The sequence below is a fragment of the Quercus robur genome, chromosome 3, assembly GCF_932294415.1.
Source record: "Quercus robur chromosome 3, dhQueRobu3.1, whole genome shotgun sequence".
Lineage (NCBI taxonomy): Eukaryota > Viridiplantae > Streptophyta > Magnoliopsida > Fagales > Fagaceae > Quercus > Quercus robur.
Genome location: NC_065536.1, coordinates 30,460,791 through 30,481,746, shown reverse-complemented (window position 1 = coordinate 30,481,746; position 20,956 = coordinate 30,460,791). Strand labels below are relative to the sequence as shown.

At 38.1% G+C, this 20,956-nt stretch overlaps 1 protein-coding gene across 1 annotated transcript; it reads right to left on the bottom strand.

Moving 5' to 3' along the window:
• Positions 1-16,683: 16,683 nt before the first annotated feature.
• LOC126719506 (U4/U6 small nuclear ribonucleoprotein Prp31 homolog) lies at positions 16,684-19,740 on the bottom strand. Its single transcript, XM_050422049.1, has 2 exons — positions 19,624-19,740; positions 16,684-17,007 (listed from the first exon to the last, which is right to left on the bottom strand). Exons 1-2 carry the CDS (start codon positions 19,738-19,740, stop codon positions 16,684-16,686), a joined length of 441 nt encoding a protein of 146 aa, XP_050278006.1.
• Between the last annotated feature and the right edge of the window lie 1,216 nt (positions 19,741-20,956).

Genomic DNA, 20,956 nt, shown 5'->3' with positions numbered 1-20,956 from the left:
TGATATTTTGTTGACTTTTACAGTAATAAGGGTGTTCATAATAATATGAATTCATTACTCAACAAAGAAATTGGCTTAATAAAGTCGAAATGGTTGACCTTTTATTATTTTATATGTGTATAAATATATATATATATATATATGGTTAAGTGCACATTATGTCTATGTGCCTAGAAATTTTTTGAATGATTGAGATTCAATTATTTATATGTCTATACACAAGTTGAGGAGGTTGAGTTTAAATATAAATTGTTTTTATCATACGCCAAATTTATGTAAGTGGTTATAGATTATGACAACTTTTATATTGTTAATAACAGGGCGGTGATCGATTTTCACTTTTTCTGTGTACTATGATGGAGAGATGTATTATCATGAATTGCATGGGTTGTCATATCAAGGCTCAAACCAAAAGCAAAAATATGTTAAGGTGAAGCGTGGGATAGGGCTTATGAACTTGCAACGAAGAATATTGAAGGCGACAGGGTTAGACCATTCTAGGCATAACATTTCCATCGTGTATCGAGCACCTCAATGGGTTGTAGACACCCAGGTTTTCTACAATTCACTATAGTTATCGGGTGGCATCAAAGTGAAGATGATGAGGGAAGTTGTTGCACAAATAGTGGCTCAAGGATTCGTTGCTTCAGATCTCTATGTCACTATTGAGCCCGCCACAGTAAAGGCTGGAAAGGGTTCACAACATACTATTTTGGATGGAAGAGTAGATGAGCACATCAACTCAATACCATTACAGTCTTATCAAGGGTGTGTAGAGAACACAGGAAATAGGTATGGCAGTGAACTGTGGCAGACATTTGCCCATATGAACTCGATTGAGGAGGAGGAAGGGCCCCAGCAGGTGCAGGAAAGAGAGCATTTATCTCATGATAAGCTGCATGGTGGCACATCCAAAAATGAAGATGATCACAGACTTGGTGATGATGCAACCCATATCAATGTTACTAGGGATGACTTCGAGGAGCTCCTAGATATCATGGGTGAACATGAGGATGTTGATCATATCGAAGATGTGGTTGTAGAAGAGAATAGAGACATATGCCCCGGTCTCGATCCTACATCGGAATGGTTCACCAAAAACACTTGGGATAATATGTTTGATCCATCACCGTTTATGCAATTGGAAGTATCAAGTTGGACGCCTGGGGAGCAGCCAATTAAAGGGATGGTATTCGCGACTAAATTGGCAGTGTGACATGTGTTGACCTGGTACGCAGTGCGAGAGAATTTTAGCTTCAAAACTGAGCATTCAGACTGAGAAAGGCTTATGGTGAGTTGCAAGGATGATTCCTGTCCATGGTCAGTCCGGGTGATTTGTTGCAAGGGAGACAATGTCTGGAAGATTGCAAAATGCAAGGGCCCCCACACGTGTGACAAAATTCAAAATGCTCATGATGGTAGGATGATTGATTCGGTGTTCTTCCTAGCATACATACTTGAGCACTATATGAGAAGACCTTGCGTATAAGATAAATAACTTATGCCATGTTGCTTTGACAGACTTAAAACACAAAGTATGTCACTACAAGGTATTCTTTAACTTGCATTTTCTTTTCAATACAATTTAGAGACATCAGTCTTTTGTGAAGTATAAGCATGATATTTTTTTACCAAAACCTATGAATACCTTATATTATGAAAAACGAAATTGATAAAAAAAAAAAAAAAGGAATAAAGAGAAAGAAATATCATCTTCATCTTATAGCCTTACAAGTCTTGATTTGTTTTCTTCAACTATAATTATTTAACTTGTATTCATTTTTAACGTAATCATTATGGTTCACATACAAGGTATGGGATGCCCAACAAAAGGCCGTTACAGCTATATACGGGGATTTTAAGGAGTCTTATGCAGGGTTGCTGCGTTTTTTGGGAGGACTTAAGGATGCAAGTCTGGGTACAAAGTATAAGCTACTAGTGGACGATAATTATGAATGGGGAACTTGTACATTCAACTCCGTATTTTGGGCGTTTCGTCCATGTATTGTTGGGTTCAAGCAATGTAGAGCTGTGATTAGCATAGATGCAACCCACTTCTATGGAAAATATAAAGGGTGAAAGTTCAAAAACGTGTACAAAAACACTTTTGAACGTTTAGACCCCCAAAAACCAATTTAATCAACACATGCAATATGTTAAACAACTAGTGTGCGGAAACTTAACATATGCTATAACATGGAATTGATTAAACAACTATCTAAGCCACATCAAAAATAAACCACAGCAGATTAATGTAAAGGCAGAGATAGAGAGGAAGGAAGATGCAAACACAGCGATAACACCAGATATGTTATCGAAGAGGAAACCGAAGACCTCGGCGAAAAACCTCTCCGCCGCCCTCCAAGCGGTAATCAATCCACTAGAAAATACAGTTGGGATACAAGGACAGCAATAGACCCTCCAAGCCTAATCTACCCAATGCACCTAAGCCCTCCAAGCTTCTTGCTCCAACGAGGTTGCGCCGAACCTTTTTCTTTTCTAGCTTTCCGGATTCCGCTACTACACCGTAGCATCAACCAATGAATATTGGCTCCTTCCTAACTGCTTCCCAGAACTCCAAACGACTGTCTCACAGAGATGATAATGGTGAGAACCAGGTTTGGTATAATGGCCTCTCAAGGATTTGACAATGGAGAGGAAGAGAGTGAGGGATTTTGATGAGACTCTAAGGTAGAGATTGTGGGTAAAACAATCTGGTTTTTCTTTAGGGTTTCTCTCTCAAAATTCTCTCTGGAAGCTCTCTTTCAATCGTGGGTTAAAAGGGTATTTATACTAAAGAGGAGTGGAATGCGAAACGTCAGGTTTTTCCAAAACAGGGGTGGCTCGCGGCTTGACCTCGCGGCTTGACTAAGTCGCGAGTTCCAGTCGCGAGTTAACCGTATGGCCAGTTGTCCTGTTTTGTCCTGTAGTGCTCCAGCTAGCATGACTGTTCATCTTCCAGCATGCTTGGCACGTGTGCAGATTCTGGCGGGTTGAAGCCGCGAGTCCAGTCGCGAGTCCCAGCCGCGACACTCTGTTTTCTTGCACACTCTTGAGCAATCTTCACACTATCTCACTCACTACCCTTACAACAATCCCACCTAAATACAGGGTTACTAAATGCTGAATTACAAGCAAATTTGGCACGGAATAAAGCCAATTAGATGGTTGAATAAATTCAACCTTACAATCTCCCCCTTTGGCTATTCCGTGACAAAACCCTAAAACAGACTCTAGACTTAACATGTGAGTTGGGAACAGTTGATCAAAACTCACTCACACCTAATTCTAGAAGCTGTGAAGCACTTGAATCATATGAACATAAACTCCTGAAACACAACAATACACCATGATCATTGTAAGCAGAAAATTATTAATGCATATGAAACAGGCAAAAAGAGATCAAGCATAAGATGGAGTTAATGAACAAACCATGGCTTGATCAACCAAGTGAACACCACAAGGTAGTGATCACAGTGTTCATTCACACTTGGAATGAACACAAGGACATACAAGTTAACAAGCACAAGGCAAGACACTTGTATGTACAACACTCAACCAATGCATAGCACACAAGGCATATGCATCTAGGAACAATCCTACAAGGGCACAAGAGTGACAGTACATAAACCACAATGCAGAACATTTAGATTTAAAATACTGATTTCACATAGCATAAAGGCTGCACTTAAGCATGGTACATACCACAAGGCCTACAAACTATGCATAGAACATAAACCCTCAAAGCTTACAAAAGCATATGGGTACAAACTAACAAATACCTGAATAACATCATCAAACATATATAAAAGTTTATCCAAGAGTATATGAAAAGAGTTAGAAACAGTTATACACCAAAACCCAGTGTATTAAAAACATAAAAACCATAAAAACACTAATTACTCCCCCTCAACAAATTACTCCCCCTCAAGAGCTGCTTTTCTGCTTCAATTATCAATGAACTTTCTCCCCCTTTTTGACATGGAATGGCCAAAGGGTCACTGGTCATGCTGAGTTGTGAAGCTGTCAAGTGTAGCAGCCAAGACATCAATCTGGTCTTGCATGGCTCTCATTCTGTGAGAATGCTCAGTCTGGACTGCCCTGATCCCATCAAGCCTTTCCAGAATGATCTGGAAAGCATCTGGAGGTGCATCTGCAGAAGTTGAAGCTCTGGACCTCTTGCCACTCCTCCTTGGTGTTGAGGTGGATGCATGCCCTGCTGCCTCTGCATCAGTCTCCATTGGGACTTCCTCTCCTTCATCACCTTCATCTTCTTCTCCTGGAAGCCTAACACTGATCCTTTTGCAGGTAAGTTTGTTGATTGCAGAGGGTGTGGACATGTGACTTATGTCTTGAGGAATTTGAACACCCTTCCTTCGAAATATCCTCATTAGGAGACTGGGAAAGATCAGTTTTGGTCTAGATGTTGTTCTTGTCTCATCCACAATGATGTCAAAGATGTGGGAACTTATATCTATGAAGTTCTTCTCTTTGAGATCCATCAGAAAAATTGCTCTAGCACAATTGATTGTGGTCAACTTCTTAATAGGATAAAGGTTAAACATCATGATTATGGTTAGAACCCTCATGTCCACTGGAAAGGCAGTGGTATTCAAACACTTCCCTTCTCTCTGCCCACCTATCCTCTGTTGAACTGTTTCAATAGAGACACTCCTATCCTTGAAATTGATAAACTCCTCATCATCCAAACCCTCAAGCCCTAGTACATCATCTATGACATGTGCATCCAAAATGAATTCTTTCCCTCTAACCCAGCAATTTAACTCATTCTCCTTTATCACAGCATTGGAATAAAATTCTCTAATCAGGGGTTCACACACCAAAGGGAAATCACTCAAAAGTTTGTCCCATCCTCTTCCTTCAAAACAACTGGGAATAAAAGTTTGCCTTAAATCTTCCAAATCCACAAATCTCTCTTGAATGATTCCTGCATTCAAGAAGTTATCCTTGTATCTCTCAAAATGATGAACTGACCTAAACAATCTAGGATCCATCTTAAGTCTTTTGTCAGCTCTTTTAGCAGTAGATTTCTTCTTCTGGGGTGAAGGAGCCATCTGTGAACAATCAGAAAAGGCCACAACAACATATAACAATATATGTGCATAACCAGTCAGTACCATGTAGTTAACAGAGAGAGATATCAATCAAACAAGTGAACTTCAAACACTTAAACAGCAAGCAATTTAGTTCAAACATATGGACAAACCAAGCCTAGGATAGGAAACACATGAACAACATGGTGAAGCTATCCTGAAGGCAGATGAAGGACATTGAGGCAGATTTAAGAAAAAAATGATATGACAAACAAACAATATATTGAACTTAACAGAGTCTTCCCACAGAATATCAATCTAAGACATGCACATCTTGCAAAGGAAAACTCACAACCTCAAACAGAACCAATAGTAACATCACAACAGCTCAAAGTTCAGATTGAAATGAAAGGAATACTTAGCTAAGCACAAGAGCAATAGGACAAAGACTATCATTAACACAACCTATAACAACAGAATCCACAAGCTAAGCAAGAACAAAGAGCAGAGACCGAACCACAAACCCATTTCAAAAACACAATCAAATGCGAAAAATCAAGGGTAAAAGCACAAAATCAAGTAGTAAAGAGTGAAAATCAGAAAACCCATACCTGGAACTCGACGATTTTGGGCTGTAAGGATGCAACACAAGAGATTGGAAAAGGGAGCACGGAGTGTTTGGGAGGGAGAGTGTTTAGAGAGAAGATGAACAGTCACAAAAATTCGAGGGAAAAACTGAAAAAGTTTAAAAACTGCTCCTGTTTCTGCAAAACACGCGATTTTCGCGACTGGTTCAAGTCGCCACACAGTCGCCAGCTCAAGCCGCCAAAGCACTCAAGAGGAAAATTTTGAAAAATTTTTCTAAGTGTTTTTCGCGACTGGAAGGTCCACCCGCGAGTGAGTCGCGAGCTGAGCCGCGAAAATCTCTGAGTGAATCTCGCGACTGGACCTTCCACTCGCGAACAAGTCGCCAAAACTGACCAGCGAAGATGCGACTGAGGCTCGCGACTTGACATACCCGCGACTGAGCCGCCAAAACAGGGCAAAACTGTATTTTTGAAATTTTCAGATTTTTCCAGTAAAATACTTTCCAAAAACACCTAAAACACTCAAAAATCTTTTTGTGCTCGAATTAACAAAGATTGAGCATGTGAAAACACATTTTATCAAGTACAATCACACAAATGAATATGGCATTTATCGAACACAAACTTGTGTGTTGTGTGTGGATAACAACAATGAAATAGTCCTTTGACTAATGTGAAGCTTCAATGATCAATTCAACCAAGGCATACACAATTAGCACTAGATCATGTGACCAATCTCAATTATAGAAATATGAATATATGACTTCCCACACAACTTGATAACATAACTTGGAGCCTTTCATTTGACTCCACTTTCAGCCATAACATTTGATCTTTTGAGGCAATCATCTCTCATTGTGAGAGGGATATATAACATTTTTCTTTGAAGAATAGGCCTTTGGCCTTTTTTGAAAGAAATTTCTCTTTTAATATAAAGTCGCTTACCCTTTTTCCTAGTCAAATACTAGAATGTGCGACAGGCTTTTGCAGCTCAATATCTCTTTTCATTTGGAAATTTACATTTAGTGAGCTCTTTTTAGAAAAAAAATAAAAAATGGGAAGAGATATAGACACAAGTCTATGCAAGTTTCAAGATCAACATAACCATTCACTAATCATTCATGACAAGTTTGAAGATCTATTTACAACAATCACATAGATTTCAAGATTTTTCCCAAAGTGATATGAGTGCATGAAAACAAGCAATGCTCGAGAATGCACAAAGCCATTAGCACAAAGGTACACGGCAAAACGAGTTTTAAGACAAAACTCAACAAAGTCAATCAAGCTTTTTGATTTTCAAATGTTTATGTAATTTTTGGATTTTTGACTCAAGAAACAAAAAGATTGATAAAACACAATTAAGAGATATTCACAAGAAGACAGATAAACAAACGAAATCAAAACCAACAAGCATACCAAACAAACATAGTCACAAAGCATAGGAAGTATTAATGCATGGACATGTTGTAATGCTTATGCATGAGTACCCCTTTTCACCCACACGACACTTGCGTTTGGGGTGATTTCCTTAGAGGATTGGGTACGGGAGTTAGGGCTTTCAAACCTTCGTGAGAAGCTTTCCAAGCAGTTGGTGAATGCACCAATCATCTTCATCACGTCCATCATTCCGGGATCTCCATTTTGCTCTCTAGGTTGATCCCCTGCCCAAGTTCTCCTATCAGTTCTTGGTCCTCCTGACCTTTGAGGAGTAGCACTGTTCATTGCCCTCAGCTTTTGGCAATTTGGTCGAGTGTGCCCTTGAAGTCCGCAATAATGGCACACATACATTCCTCTAGGACCTCTTTGTGGTCGTGGACGTGACTTGGCACGAGACTCGGACCTGCCCATAGACTGATTCCGATGATTCAGCATCCGTTGGTCCACCACATTCTTCTTTTTCTCCACCTCGAGGTTCACACTCGTAGAGTCAGCTACAACTGGATCTTTGGACTTCACAAACTTCACTTCTTTGGTGACATTTCCAGTTGAGCTACTTCCTCCGGTATATCCCAGTCCGGATTTGTCTGAGAAGCTCTTTTGAGATGATATAACATCATCAAGCTTCTTGGTGGTGACCCTCTCTATTTTTGCATTTGCTTGAACAACCTCATTCTCAAGGAATCTCACTTTAGTGTAAGCTTCGGACAGCTCACCATTAAGGGTTTCAATCTCGCATTTGGCCTCCCTATACCGGATTAGGAGACTTTTGTAGTCCTCCTCAGCCTTCTTCATCTTTCTCACAGCAGCCTTGGCCACCCTTGTGTATTCGCCAGATTTCTCCAACAGTGAATTGTAATTTTCTTGAAGAGTAGCTGTGCTTTCTTCTTCTTCAGCTTCTGATTCTTCAACAATTCCTAGTGAGTCATCCTCACTATGTTCTCCAAGGTCTTGAACAAGCAAATTCAATTCATCCGAAGACTCAACATGAGCAATAGTCATGAAAGCTGAGTAGTTCCCTTCTCCATCACAGCTCTCCTCAGATTCTGAGTCGGACGAATCTGAATCACTCAAAGTCGTGGCGTACACCTTGCCTTTTGATTTCAAATAGTTAGGACATTCCCTCTTGAAGTGTCCATGCCCGTTGCATTCAAAACAAGTAACACCTTGTGTGGATTGGGATTCTTTTCCATCTTTCCTCTTGAAATCCCTCTTCTCCCTTCCAGAATTTTGGAAATTGCTCTTATCATCAAATTTTCCATTGTTTTTGAATTTCAAAAACTTCTTGAAATTTTTAACAAGATAGGCTACATCCTTGTCAACCATATCTTCTCCTGACGAGCCTTGATCTTCCACCTTCTCATTAACGGTCTTTAGAGCAATGGATTTACCCTTCCGTTGATTTGGCAGCGACATTTCATAGGTCTGTAGAGAACCAACCAGCTCCTGCACCTTGATGTCGTCAAGATCCTTGCTCTTTTCAATGGCTGTCACTTTGGCACGGAAGCTTTCCGGCAATGATCGAAGGATCTTCCTTACAATCTTAGAATCCTCCATCTTCTCCCCCAAGTTAAACTTGCTGACAACCACTTCATTTAACTTCCCATAGAACGAGTCGAAAGACTTATCCTCACTCATCTTGAGCTCCTCAAACCGAGTGGTCAGCATTTGTAACTTGGTATCTTTCACCTTCTTCGTGCCTTCATAAGTTGTTTCCAGAATCTCCCATGCATCTTTTGCAATAGTAATGTGAGAAATCCTGTGAAATTCATCTGGAGACACACCACAGAAAATAGCATTTAGTGCTTTACTGTTAGCATTAGATGCAGTAAGTGCTGCCTTATCCCATGTGGATTTGGCTGCTTCAGGTTTGGTCCAACCCATCTCAACAGCATCCCACACGGATTCATCAATAGAGCATAAAAAGGCTCTCATACGAACCTTCCAAAATGCATAGTTACTTCCATCAAAATATGGAGGTGCATTAAGGGATTGAGACCTATCCATCTCAAAAAGAAAGGGAGTCAAGGATCACACAATGGTAATGAAACCAAACAGATGTGTACCTGCTCTGATACCAATTGAAAGTTCAAAAACGTGTACAAAAACACTTTTGAACGTTTAGACCCCCAAAAACCAATTTAATCAACACATGCAATATGTTAAACAACTAGTGTGCGGAAACTTAACATATGCTATAACATGGAATTGATTAAACAACTATCTAAGCCACATCAAAAATAAACCACAGCAGATTAATGTAAAGGCAGAGATAGAGAGGAAGGAAGATGCAAGCACAGCGATAACACCAGATATGTTATCGAAGAGGAAACCGAAGACCTCGGCGAAAAACCTCTCCGCCGCCCTCCAAGCGGTAATCAATCCACTAGAAAATACAGTTGGGATACAAGGACAGCAATAGACCCTCCAAGCCTAATCTACCCAATGCACCTAAGCCCTCCAAGCTTCTTGCTCCAACGAGGTTGCGCCGAACCTTTTTCTTTTCTAGCTTTCCGGATTCCGCTACTACACCGTAGCATCAACCAATGAATATTGGCTCCTTCCTAACTGCTTCCCAGAACTCCAAACGACTGTCTCACAGAGATGATAATGGTGAGAACCAGGTTTGGTATAATGGCCTCTCAAGGATTTGACAATGGAGAGGAAGAGAGTGAGGGATTTTGATGAGACTCTAAGGTAGAGATTGTGGGTAAAACAATCTGGTTTTTCTTTAGGGTTTCTCTCTCAAAATTCTCTCTGGAAGCTCTCTTTCAATCGTGGGTTAAAAGGGTATTTATACTAAAGAGGAGTGGAATGCGAAACGTCAGGTTTTTCCAAAACAGGGGTGGCTCGCGGCTTGACCTCGCGGCTTGACTAAGTCGCGAGTTCCAGTCGCGAGTTAACCGTATGGCCAGTTGTCCTGTTTTGTCCTGTAGTGCTCCAGCTAGCATGACTGTTCATCTTCCAGCATGCTTGGCACGTGTGCAGATTCTGGCGGGTTGAAGCCGCGAGTCCAGTCGCGAGTCCCAGCCGCGACACTCTGTTTTCTTGCACACTCTTGAGCAATCTTCACACTATCTCACTCACTACCCTTACAACAATCCCACCTAAATACAGGGTTACTAAATGCTGAATTACAAGCAAATTTGGCACGGAATAAAGCCAATTAGATGGTTGAATAAATTCAACCTTACAAAGGGAAATTGATGATTGCAATGGCGATAGATGCTAATAATAAGATTTATCCACTAGCCTTCGCCGTTGTTGAGAGCGAGAGCACAGAGACTTGGGGTTGCTACTTGGCTTGTATAAGAAAGTATGTTACCAACCGAAGACACTTGTGTGTCATATCTAACAAACACCCTAGGATACAAGCTATCTTCAGAGACACTAATCGAGACTTTTTACAACCTCCCATGACAGAATATCGTTATTGCCTTTGTCATCTATGCAGTAACGTCAACACTAGATGGAACAATGGAACTTTAAAGAATCTAGTATGGAGGGCAGCAAGTGCTACCCAGGAGTGAAAGTTCAATGCCACCTTCGATTTAATTAAGAATGTCAACCGAAATGCACACCAATATTTGAAGGATGTGCCCAAAGAGAAATGGACTCTAACTTTTAACAAGGGTTACCGTTATGAGGTGATGACTACAAACGTCTCCGAGTGCTTCAATGGTGTTCTAAAGGGTGCTTGTAGCCTGCCCATTACAGCAATAGTGAAATACACATGGTTCAAACTGAATTCTTACTTCGATGATCATCGCAATAAGAGCATAGTACAATTGAATTTAGGGAAAAAATGGTGTAAATATGCCTTGGATATCTTCATGAGAAATAAGGCGAAGGCTAAGCATCATAGGGTGACGAGATTGAGCGTGCAACAACAATCATATCAAGTAGATACACCGCATAATCCAGGGACTACTGGACATGGGGATCACACACATGGAGTTAATTTGTTGCAAAGAACTTGCACATGTCAGAAATGGAAACTGTACAAGATATCATGTTCACATGTCATTGCATTTTGTATTAGGTATCGACATGATACAGAGTAGTACATTGACCTATGCTATAGCGTGGACGCATTGTTCTGGAGCTATGCTATTGTTTTCCCTGCGTTGAAAGATAGATTATCATGGCTGGATCCTAAAGAAACTAGAAGGGTCCTCCCTAACCCTCAATTGATTCGAGAGAAAGGTCGCCCTGTCTCAACACAAATCAGAAATGAGATGGATGAGGGTGGGAAACGGCCGAGAACCACACCATGGAAGGAGGGAGGGAGGAAGGTGCAATGCGGGTTGTGTGACCAAGAGGGGCATAACCGAAGAACATGCCCTAAGTGGAATGAGGTACCGACGAGTGGTGGTCTCGCGGACTAGGTACACTAAGTTTGAACTGTGGCATTCTTCTAAATGCAGCTTGAAACAAAATGCATGATATATGCCATTAGATCAAAATGCATGCTATATGCCATTCAATTATGTATTTTTAAAACTTAAGAAAAAGAATTTTGTGATCAATATGGCAAAGTGACTCATAAGTAATTAAAACTCTACTTGGTTGCATTCTTTGTCATAGATTTTGGTTTGCCAAATGATGCAAATAAATGGAATAATAGAAGTGTTAACATGTCAAGTATATCTGATGAGTCATGCAAGCTAGTAAGCTACATTTAAGGTGGCCTGAATGCTAGCATTTACGTTCACAACAGTGGTTGAGATGTAGGGAACTCACAAGCATCTAGCTATGTTTTTAAATTTCTTGACCATTAGTGTTTTGCAGCTGAAATATTTTTTCTTTTTTGTATCTGCAGGGGTGTGAAATCTGTTTAACTTTTAAAAACTCAAACTAACTCTTGATAACATATCTGAAAATATATTTATATAATTGTTTAGTGAGCTTTTGAAATTTGTTACAAGTAGCTAACAAGAAGAATAAAGATATAAGACTAAACCATGCACATATCAAAACCATAGTCCTGTTATGAATGTGATACCAAAATACTAAACAGTCTTTAGGAGCCAAAAAAAAAAAAAAATAGTGGATGCTGCTTCAAATCTGCACAGTATCCTATCGATATCTGAATTATTTGATTGAAGATTACCTGTAGATATTGACCTTTAAATCTTTCTCCTGATAAAGTCATGGAAGCAAAACAAGTGAATATGAAATTCTACCTCTTTTTTTTTTTTTTTTTTTTGAGGGGGAGGGGGTTATTTGATGCAGGATGGAATCACTTAACAAGCTTTGATACCAATTTTGATGTAGGATCTTTAATAATTCAGAACTAAATTAGATTTCTTAATCAGATCTTGAAGGGTTCTTAAATAAGGTTTGATTTTTAAGGGCTTATGTAAATAAAATACTAAATCTTGAATATGTTGATGGCTGTTTGGAGTTAAAATAATAATAGAACAAGAATAATATTAGATAAAACAGTAGACTATTGCATTGACTACAATAAACCGTTATATAGGCTATTGTTAAATCATTTCCTTGAAGGACTAGAACTCTAAACAACCTATTCCTAGAATGATTAGGATTATTATAAATAACAAACAAAAAGTATCAATGGGCATAATTCCTAGGGCCAATATAGATTGATACCTGAGTTCAATGGACTCGGGTACTGCTACACAGTACTCGAGTTTCATGGACTCGAGTATCAATGGGCATTTTGCACTCAAAAATTGGGTCCAATACAGATTGATATTCGAGTTTAGTGGACTCGGGTACCATGCATACAGTACTCGAGCCCATGAAGCTCAAGTACCAAGCAGAATTTTTAAATACCTAGATGCCATGTCATCATGCCACAGTGGAATAGAAAATAGGGAACTCGAGTTTAGTGAGCTCGAGTACTAGAAAAAGTGATAGATCCCCATTTAGTTCCGAACAGTGTTTTTTTGCTAAAAAATTTATGAAAGGATGGTATTTGGCCATTTTCACCCTCTATTATTTATTAATTTATTAGTTTAAAGTCTTACCCAAGTTTTTGTTTGATTCCTTCTCAATATTTGGCCATATATACTTGTTTATCCACAATGGTTCATGAAATTCGCCTTCTATATCTTCATCAATTACCCCCACTTATTCAATTGCTAAGAGCAAACTTCTCGATCCCTTACCCTTTGTTTTTTCGATCAAGGTTAGCATGCAATGAATCAGATCTATTTCTTTTAGTTCTAATGCTTGCATGCAAAAGGATTGTAACAATAACATGAACAAATTAATTATGGCTTTAAATCCTCAATGTTACATTAGAGGCATCAAATGGATCAACAAAATTAACCCCCCCCCCCAAATTACTTATACCCAAAACCTTGACTAACTGCATATAATTTGATAAATTAAAACCAATTAAATAGTAGGAAAAAAAAAAAAAAAAAAAAAAAAAAAAAGAGAAGAAGAAAATTTAAACAAAATGCAATCCCTTACCAGAGTGTAAAAAAACCAAAAAAGGGAGCCATATGAGATGGTGTGAAGGGACAGAGTTTTTGCCTAAATTTCTATTGGATTTTCTTTAGAGAATAAACTCCTTAGTTATACCAATTAGGCGTAGTGGAGGGTTAAGGGTTTTGCAAGTAAATGTATTTATAGGAACAGGGTTGTGGAGGAAAGAGAGAAACAAGAAGGCAAAATTCTAAAACTTTAATGCTTTAATGATTTATTGGGAAAATTATTGAATACTCCAGGAGTACTATAAATGCGTATTCTTTCCTCTCACATAACTGTGGGTCCTATTAATTAAATTTATGGTGGAACCCACAATTATGTGAGAGGGAAGAGTACACATTTATGATATTCCAAGAGTACTCAATAATTACCCAATTTATTGAGAGAAAAAAAGGGCCTTGACTCTTCAATTGATAAACTTAATTCTTGATTAAAGACTAACGACATTTATCCAGTGGCAGAGCCAAGAATTCAATTTAGGAGGGGCAATATTGAAAGCAAAATTAGTCTAAAAAAATTAATTGATATTAATAGCAAACTAAATATACAAGTGTATATTAATGTAATTTAGAGATTAATCTAAATAAATAGAGTTTAAAAAATCAATTTGATATCTTAAAATAAATTATTGTAAAAGTGTTAAGAGTATAACAATGTACTAGCAATTTTGTATCCTCTGCCTTGAATGCTATTAAAAAATAATGTTGAAATCAACATTTTTTTTTTCTATTCTTTTAAGCCATTAAAATTTGGATTATATTAAAAACAAGATTGAAAAAAAATATTAAAAACTAAAAAAATAAGAAAAATAGTGGAGGATATGCTTTTAGTGCTATATATGAATATAAGTAGGCCATTTTTTAAAAATAAAAAATAATGATTATGTAGAACCCACCAAGAGGGGAGTTGGTATTTTTACAAGTTGACACTGGGAATTATATATATGGTACTCAATAAAATAGTGAAAGTGGTGAGCCTAGATGAAAATTGAATGTTCAATAATTGTGAAATTTATGGTGAAAAATAATGTATATACAATATAGTATTGCTCTGACAATTATGATATTTATTGTAAAAAAAAAAAATTGTGTAAATTCATTATTTACTGTAAATAGTTTGGAAACCTGTCAAAAGGACAATGCTTTTAGTCTTATGTGGGGCCATTGAGCTTTGTTTTCATTGGAAAAAGACGAAAAAATATGCTATGTACTTATATGGACGGTTGGACATTAGGTGTGCGTTTGGTTCCACTTTCAGGAGCCAAAATGCACATTTTCAAGCTGAAAATTCAAAAAGCATGTTTGATAACGAAATGCAAACGCGTGTTTTAGAAAAGCTTGTTTTCCAAATACAAAAGACTCGCACTTTTTTGTGAAGCAGCTGGGCATGAGCTTTTTCAAAAAGCCACAGTGCATTATCAATATTACCGTTGGAAGCTACTGTGAATTTCCCAAATTGCCCATTGTGTTTCAAAAGGCAGATCATGCTAAGATGCAGTCCTCAGTCTAGAACTAGATCTCATCTCTCTGCTATAGTGGGTACTGCCAAAATGAATTGTGTCTTGATTCTTAATGAGAATCATGGAGTCACTGATCAACGCAACGATGAAAAAGTTGCCTCAAATGGTGGTGCCGAAGTGGGTCTTGATTCTTGATGAGCCATGAGGCGAAGCCTCATTGCGAGAAGGAAATTGTGACTCACAAAAATCACTTTGTTGAAGTGTGGGTATTGGGTACTGCCAGTAATATGTGAAACATAGAGTTAGAGAGAGAGAGGTGTTGAAATTGAAGGAAGACAAAATGTAAAGAAGTGTGTGTGTGTGTGGAGGAAAATAGAGATAAGGGAGAAATAAAGAAGACAAAAGGTGAAGAAAATGTGGTTGAGAAAAAAATGGAAAAAAAAAAAAAAAAAAAAAAAAAAAAGTGTTGTGTTGGTTATAAGTGTGGTGTGGGGCAAGGGAATGAACAAATCTTTTTTTTTTTTTTTTAAGTAAGCTTATGAAAAAAAAAATTATACTACAGTAATGTTATCTCTAAAGTATTTTTACAATAAATTTTAGTTAATAATATTTTTACAACAAATTTTAGTTAACAATAAATTTATTATTATTATTATTATTGAGTAGTTTTTTTTAAGTATTATTAAGTAGTTAATTTAAGTCTGAAATAAACTCCCTTATATATACATTGTCTTTTTTGGTAATTTACAACTCAAACCACTACTTTTATAAGTACTAGCCAAACACTCATTTTTTTTTTCAAAAAACACTTTTTTAACAAATTTTATCAAACACTCAGTTTTTTTTTTTAAAAAACCCAGTTTTATACTGCACTTTTTGAAACCCCCCACTTTTTCAAAAAGCCCAGTTTCAAAAGGCTGAACCAAACTCACCCTAGATTGCTTTCTCTTAGAAGTAGAGAAGTCTTCTTATTTATGATAGGGACAAAGTTGAGATAGAAAAATTTTGTCAGGGGCAAAATGCTTTATAAATATATTATATAGGAGTTTTTTGGGAGGTTAGGGGGGCACTTGCCCCCTCTCGCCCTCCCTTGGCTCCACCCCTGCAGTTATCCATCTCAGATATTATTATTATTAATTTTTTTTTCTAAAGAATTTTAAGATTGTGTTTTTTTAATGGTAAGTTTTTATAGCTTTTTTTAACTCTTGGTAAGCTCCTTGGACATGTTTACATCAAGGTCTCGACAGATATGTATGATGTATATATCCAAATATTATAATATAACAGACATATTATAGTCTCTAAAATTTGTAGTTAAAATTGTACTAAAGTAGCTTAAGCCTTCAGGATATGGAGAGTAATTTTTTTTTTTTTTTTTCCTTTTGCAAAGCAATGTAATAAAATGGACAGCTAATGCCTTCATGTAAATGAAATATATAGTGCAATAATAATGAAATAAAATGGCAGGCTAATGCCTTCATGTAAACAAAACCATGTCAAACACAATCTTTACAACTAAGAGTACAATCTCTGCAAAAATCCCAATGACACAAATATAAAAGAATTAAAATTTAGTCAAATCCTATCTAATTAAGAAAAGTAGATACTTCCAATTACGACACCAAGACGACTTGCATGAACCTGTAAATTAACAAGCCCAATTCCTTGCTGGAAATTTTCACAAAACCTTTTGTACACATAGTTTGCCTCTCAAACCAGCCTGACCAAGAATCCCATATCCTATGCCATATCCAGCACCTAAATAACTCTCCTCAGGTACTCCAAACTGCACCCTATTAGCCATCTTTCTCGTCTCCGTTATCCCGTACAGTTTCATCGTCTTTCTTCGTTGTTGGCCACCCCTTTTCTTCTTCTTCTTGGAACTGTAAACAAGAACAGGAACTGGGATTGGTTTGGCTAGTCTTGCAGGAGGAGCCTCTTGCAATTTCTCAATCTTCTCACGTATCATATCCAATGTGTCCCCACTTCCCCGTTGGATCTCCTTTAGTTAAATCCATAGGAGCCTCAAATATTGCTTTATTAGCTAAAACTGAACCAATGCATCTCTTCATCAAAGGCCGCAACCTCCGATAAATCTTAGTTTCCTCAAGATAACCAAACAGGCATGTTTTCACATTTGAAAACCCTATGTTTGGTTTTTTTAACAGGACCTGTTAGGACATATGTGTTTCACATGTTAGGAACATATGCCACTATTTTATGTAATTGGCTAATCCTTTGACAAAACGCATTTTACTTGTATTTGGGTAAATCTAAATAGGTTTAAGATGATCATTCCAAGTGGTTAAATTGAAGACATGAAGATTACTCAAGAACTGTTCAAAAAAAGTGCAATCTGTAGGTCTCAATACCTCATCGACAGAAGCTTGATCTGTTGAGATTTATTAAAGTTTGACACATGTCTCGATCTATCGAGCTTACGAGATTTAGACTATAGCCAACAATATTTTTATTCTAAAAGGCTATTTGTTTATGGGTTTGTATAATCCTCATAGGACTAGGAAAACCCAAGGTTTGTGGGTTTGTATAATTCTTATTGGACGAAGAAAGTCCAAGGTTTGTGTAAACCTATTTGGAATAGGAAAGCCCATTAAGTTTCTATTTAAAGGAGGTGGAAAAAGAAAAACCTAACCCTAGAGAGCTTCATAAGGTTTTCTTTTTGAAACCCTTGCCTCCTCCTATAGAAGAAAGAATTCTTGCTGCGTTTCTTGTACGCCTTTGGGTTCTGTAACCAAGCAAAGTCTCTTGCACCAACATTGAAGATCTTATTGGTGTTTCTATGTGAAGCTGCTACAAATCAACTACAATAATCAAAGGGTTGCTGTGGAGTTAGTCACGTACTTGGATTCGTGCAAAGGAGTAAGTCGCGTACTAGGATCTGCGCATTAGATTAGTTAGACACGTACTAGGAGCCGTGCATCAAAAGGAGAGATTGTCACTATAGAACAAATTCAATTGTGTATTGGGATAAGGGTTCAACTGTAAGTTGGTATAAGGTGATAAGCCACAAACTGAATGACCCCTTGTGATAGAAATTAATTAATTAATTAGCCAAGTTATTAATTAATCAATTTATCATGCAAAAACGTGGTAGTACAAACAAGTCACCAATAAACTAATTATGCAGCGGAAAATAAATAACACGATGATTTGTTTACGAATGGGAAAAACCTAACGGCAAAAGCCCCACCGAGTGATTTTTAGGTTACCACTCCCGAAACTCCACTATTATCACAACAAGCGGTTACAAGTAAAGAATCCCAAGTACCTTACCAACCTACAGTTGAACTCTTACCCCAATACCCAATTGGTCTTGTTATGTAGTGACAGTTCCCCTTTCTGATGCACGACTCCCAAGTACGTGACTAACCAATTGCGCGGATCCTAGTACGGGACTTCAATCACCAACTAAGAAGATTGTTGGTTGCAAAGTTCTTCAGTTCATCCACACGATGAAGATCAAGAAGATGCTTGGTCACAAAACCCTACGGTGTACATACACAGCAACTTCTTCAAGAGAAAGAGATGAACTAGGGCAAGAACTTCATCTCCGGTCTCAATTTGCATGAACAGAGTTTGCTCAAAACTTGTGCAACTTATGAACTGTTTGACAGCCCTTAAAACAATCATTTTATATGTCTAGGGTTAGGAGAAAAGAAAGCACAAAGACATATTCATGGATCCCAAGAAAATCAGATTTGAATTCTGAAAATCTTAAACCTCAACAGATAGAAGGTGTCAAGCAGGTGTCGAGGACACTGGGCTTTGAACAGCTTTCTTAAGCTCGATAGATGCAGCTGTCGAGCTTTAATGAATTTGCACTATCAACTTGTTTTCTTGGACAGACTTGAAGGCTTCAACACTTGATCTTGAAACATGGTTTCTTGAAGTATTTAAACACATCTTAAATCTACTCAAATACAAGTAAAGTGCGTTTTGTCAAAGGATAAGTCAATTACATAAAATCATGACATATGTTCTTAACATGTGAAACACATATGTCCTAACAATCTCACCCTTTGACAATCCGTGACAAAACCACAACAAACAAATGATCATATGAGAGAAGTCATAAATCACTCAACTCATATTTACTTGTTGAATACAATAAAATATATCCTAACACAAACTCTCGAAAAACTTTGCAAGAAGAGAGTTTATGGCAAGTAGACTTTGACAACCTGTATTTCTGAAACACTTTAAACAAAACTCATCAAAGCATCTTTGTATGAAACAGAAATAATAGATTGCATACAAGTATAATAAACATATGTATTAAGGGAGAAAAGAAACAACACATGAAGGGATAGGTGAAAGAAAAACATACATCAACATAAATAAGGAGATAAGAACAAAGTATGTCTATAAATGGTCATAAGACCTCATGTACAAGAATAGTGTATCCAAAAAGAAAGAAAAGAAAAGATACATAATATCCTCACTACATCCCTCAAAACATATCAACACTCCCCCTAACAAAATGGTCCTATACTAACTCTCCCCCTAAGAATGACTACTCCCATATCAAAACTACTCCCCCTTTTTGTCACGAATGACAAAGGGTAAGAGTGTCAAGTAGACATCTCATCAGTAGAGCTAGCCTCTCATCATCCGAAGCATCATTGTCATCACCATCATCATCATCCTCATCCTCAGAATCAGAAGCCATGGGAGAAGGTAGTGAAGGAGTAGCCTCAAGAGCAAAACCACCCATGGACGCCTGTCGCCGTGCAATACGACCGACACGAATGTTCACCTGATACAACTCCATAGAGAGTGTATCTAGGCGAGCATCCATGCGCAACAGCTACGCCATGATGTCTCCTAAAGTCACATCGCCCGAAGAAGAGGGAGGAGCGGATATGGATGGAGCAGAATGGGATGGAGCTGAATGGGAGGGAGGAGCTGCTGAATCCAACTGCTGTGACCAAAGTTGGGCCTTGCTACATTTAACGGTAGCGTAATCTATGACACACATGACGGTGAAATGGTCGGAAGAGGGAAAAGGAACGGAAAAATGGCGTAAGATCCTTGTGATAGTGGAAGGAAAAATGAGCTTATCACGAGACGCCAAATCTAGATGAACATCTATGATAGACAGAATGAAATGAGAAGGGAAATCTATAGTAAAATGCTTAAGAAGAGATAACAAAAATCGAGCACGAGGCTCTGTAATGGAGTTGTAGTGAGAGAGTGGATGCAAAACAAAGGTCATCACCATGTTCATGAATTTAGGACCTTTAGCAAAAGGTCTATATGGTGTAAACAAACGCTCACCCTAAACAGAAGAGCGCTCACAGAAAGCAGACATGAGCTCATCCTTGGACATTGTCCTCAGATGCTCACAACTAGGATAGTCAGAAAACTCTATCCTAGGGACCCGAAGCACATCTGCAACAAGTTGCGGTGTGATAGGAATGCGCATACCTTGAACGCAAGTGAAGAAAAGAGGTACTGACCGATCAATCCCGTGCATGTTAGAGTAAAACTCCTGGATAAGTACGAGAGAACAAGTGGCCGGGACATCACACAGTGACTCCCATCCCCTACTGTGAATGACAGAGGGAAGGTTAGTGTCAGCGAAATCCGATAGAAAGACTTGGCATTTCGAATGAATGCCTCGTCTAGAAAAGTTCTCCAAAAATGCCTTGAAGGCACCATCATCACGGAACCGAATATGAGATAGAGTAGGATCAGATGATGAAGAAGCTCTGAAATGAAGATGGTTCCGGGTTGGAGTGGATTTACGCTTAGGTGCCATAGACACAACTAACGTAAACAGAAAGAGAAGGAGAGAAAGAAAGACAATCAAAAAAGTCCAAAGCAATTTCAAATATAACAAGTATATTGAAAAAAAGTACGTATACATGAACATGTGACATGCAAAAGAAATTGCATCATGGGCTCAACTCAATCCAAACCTATCAGCA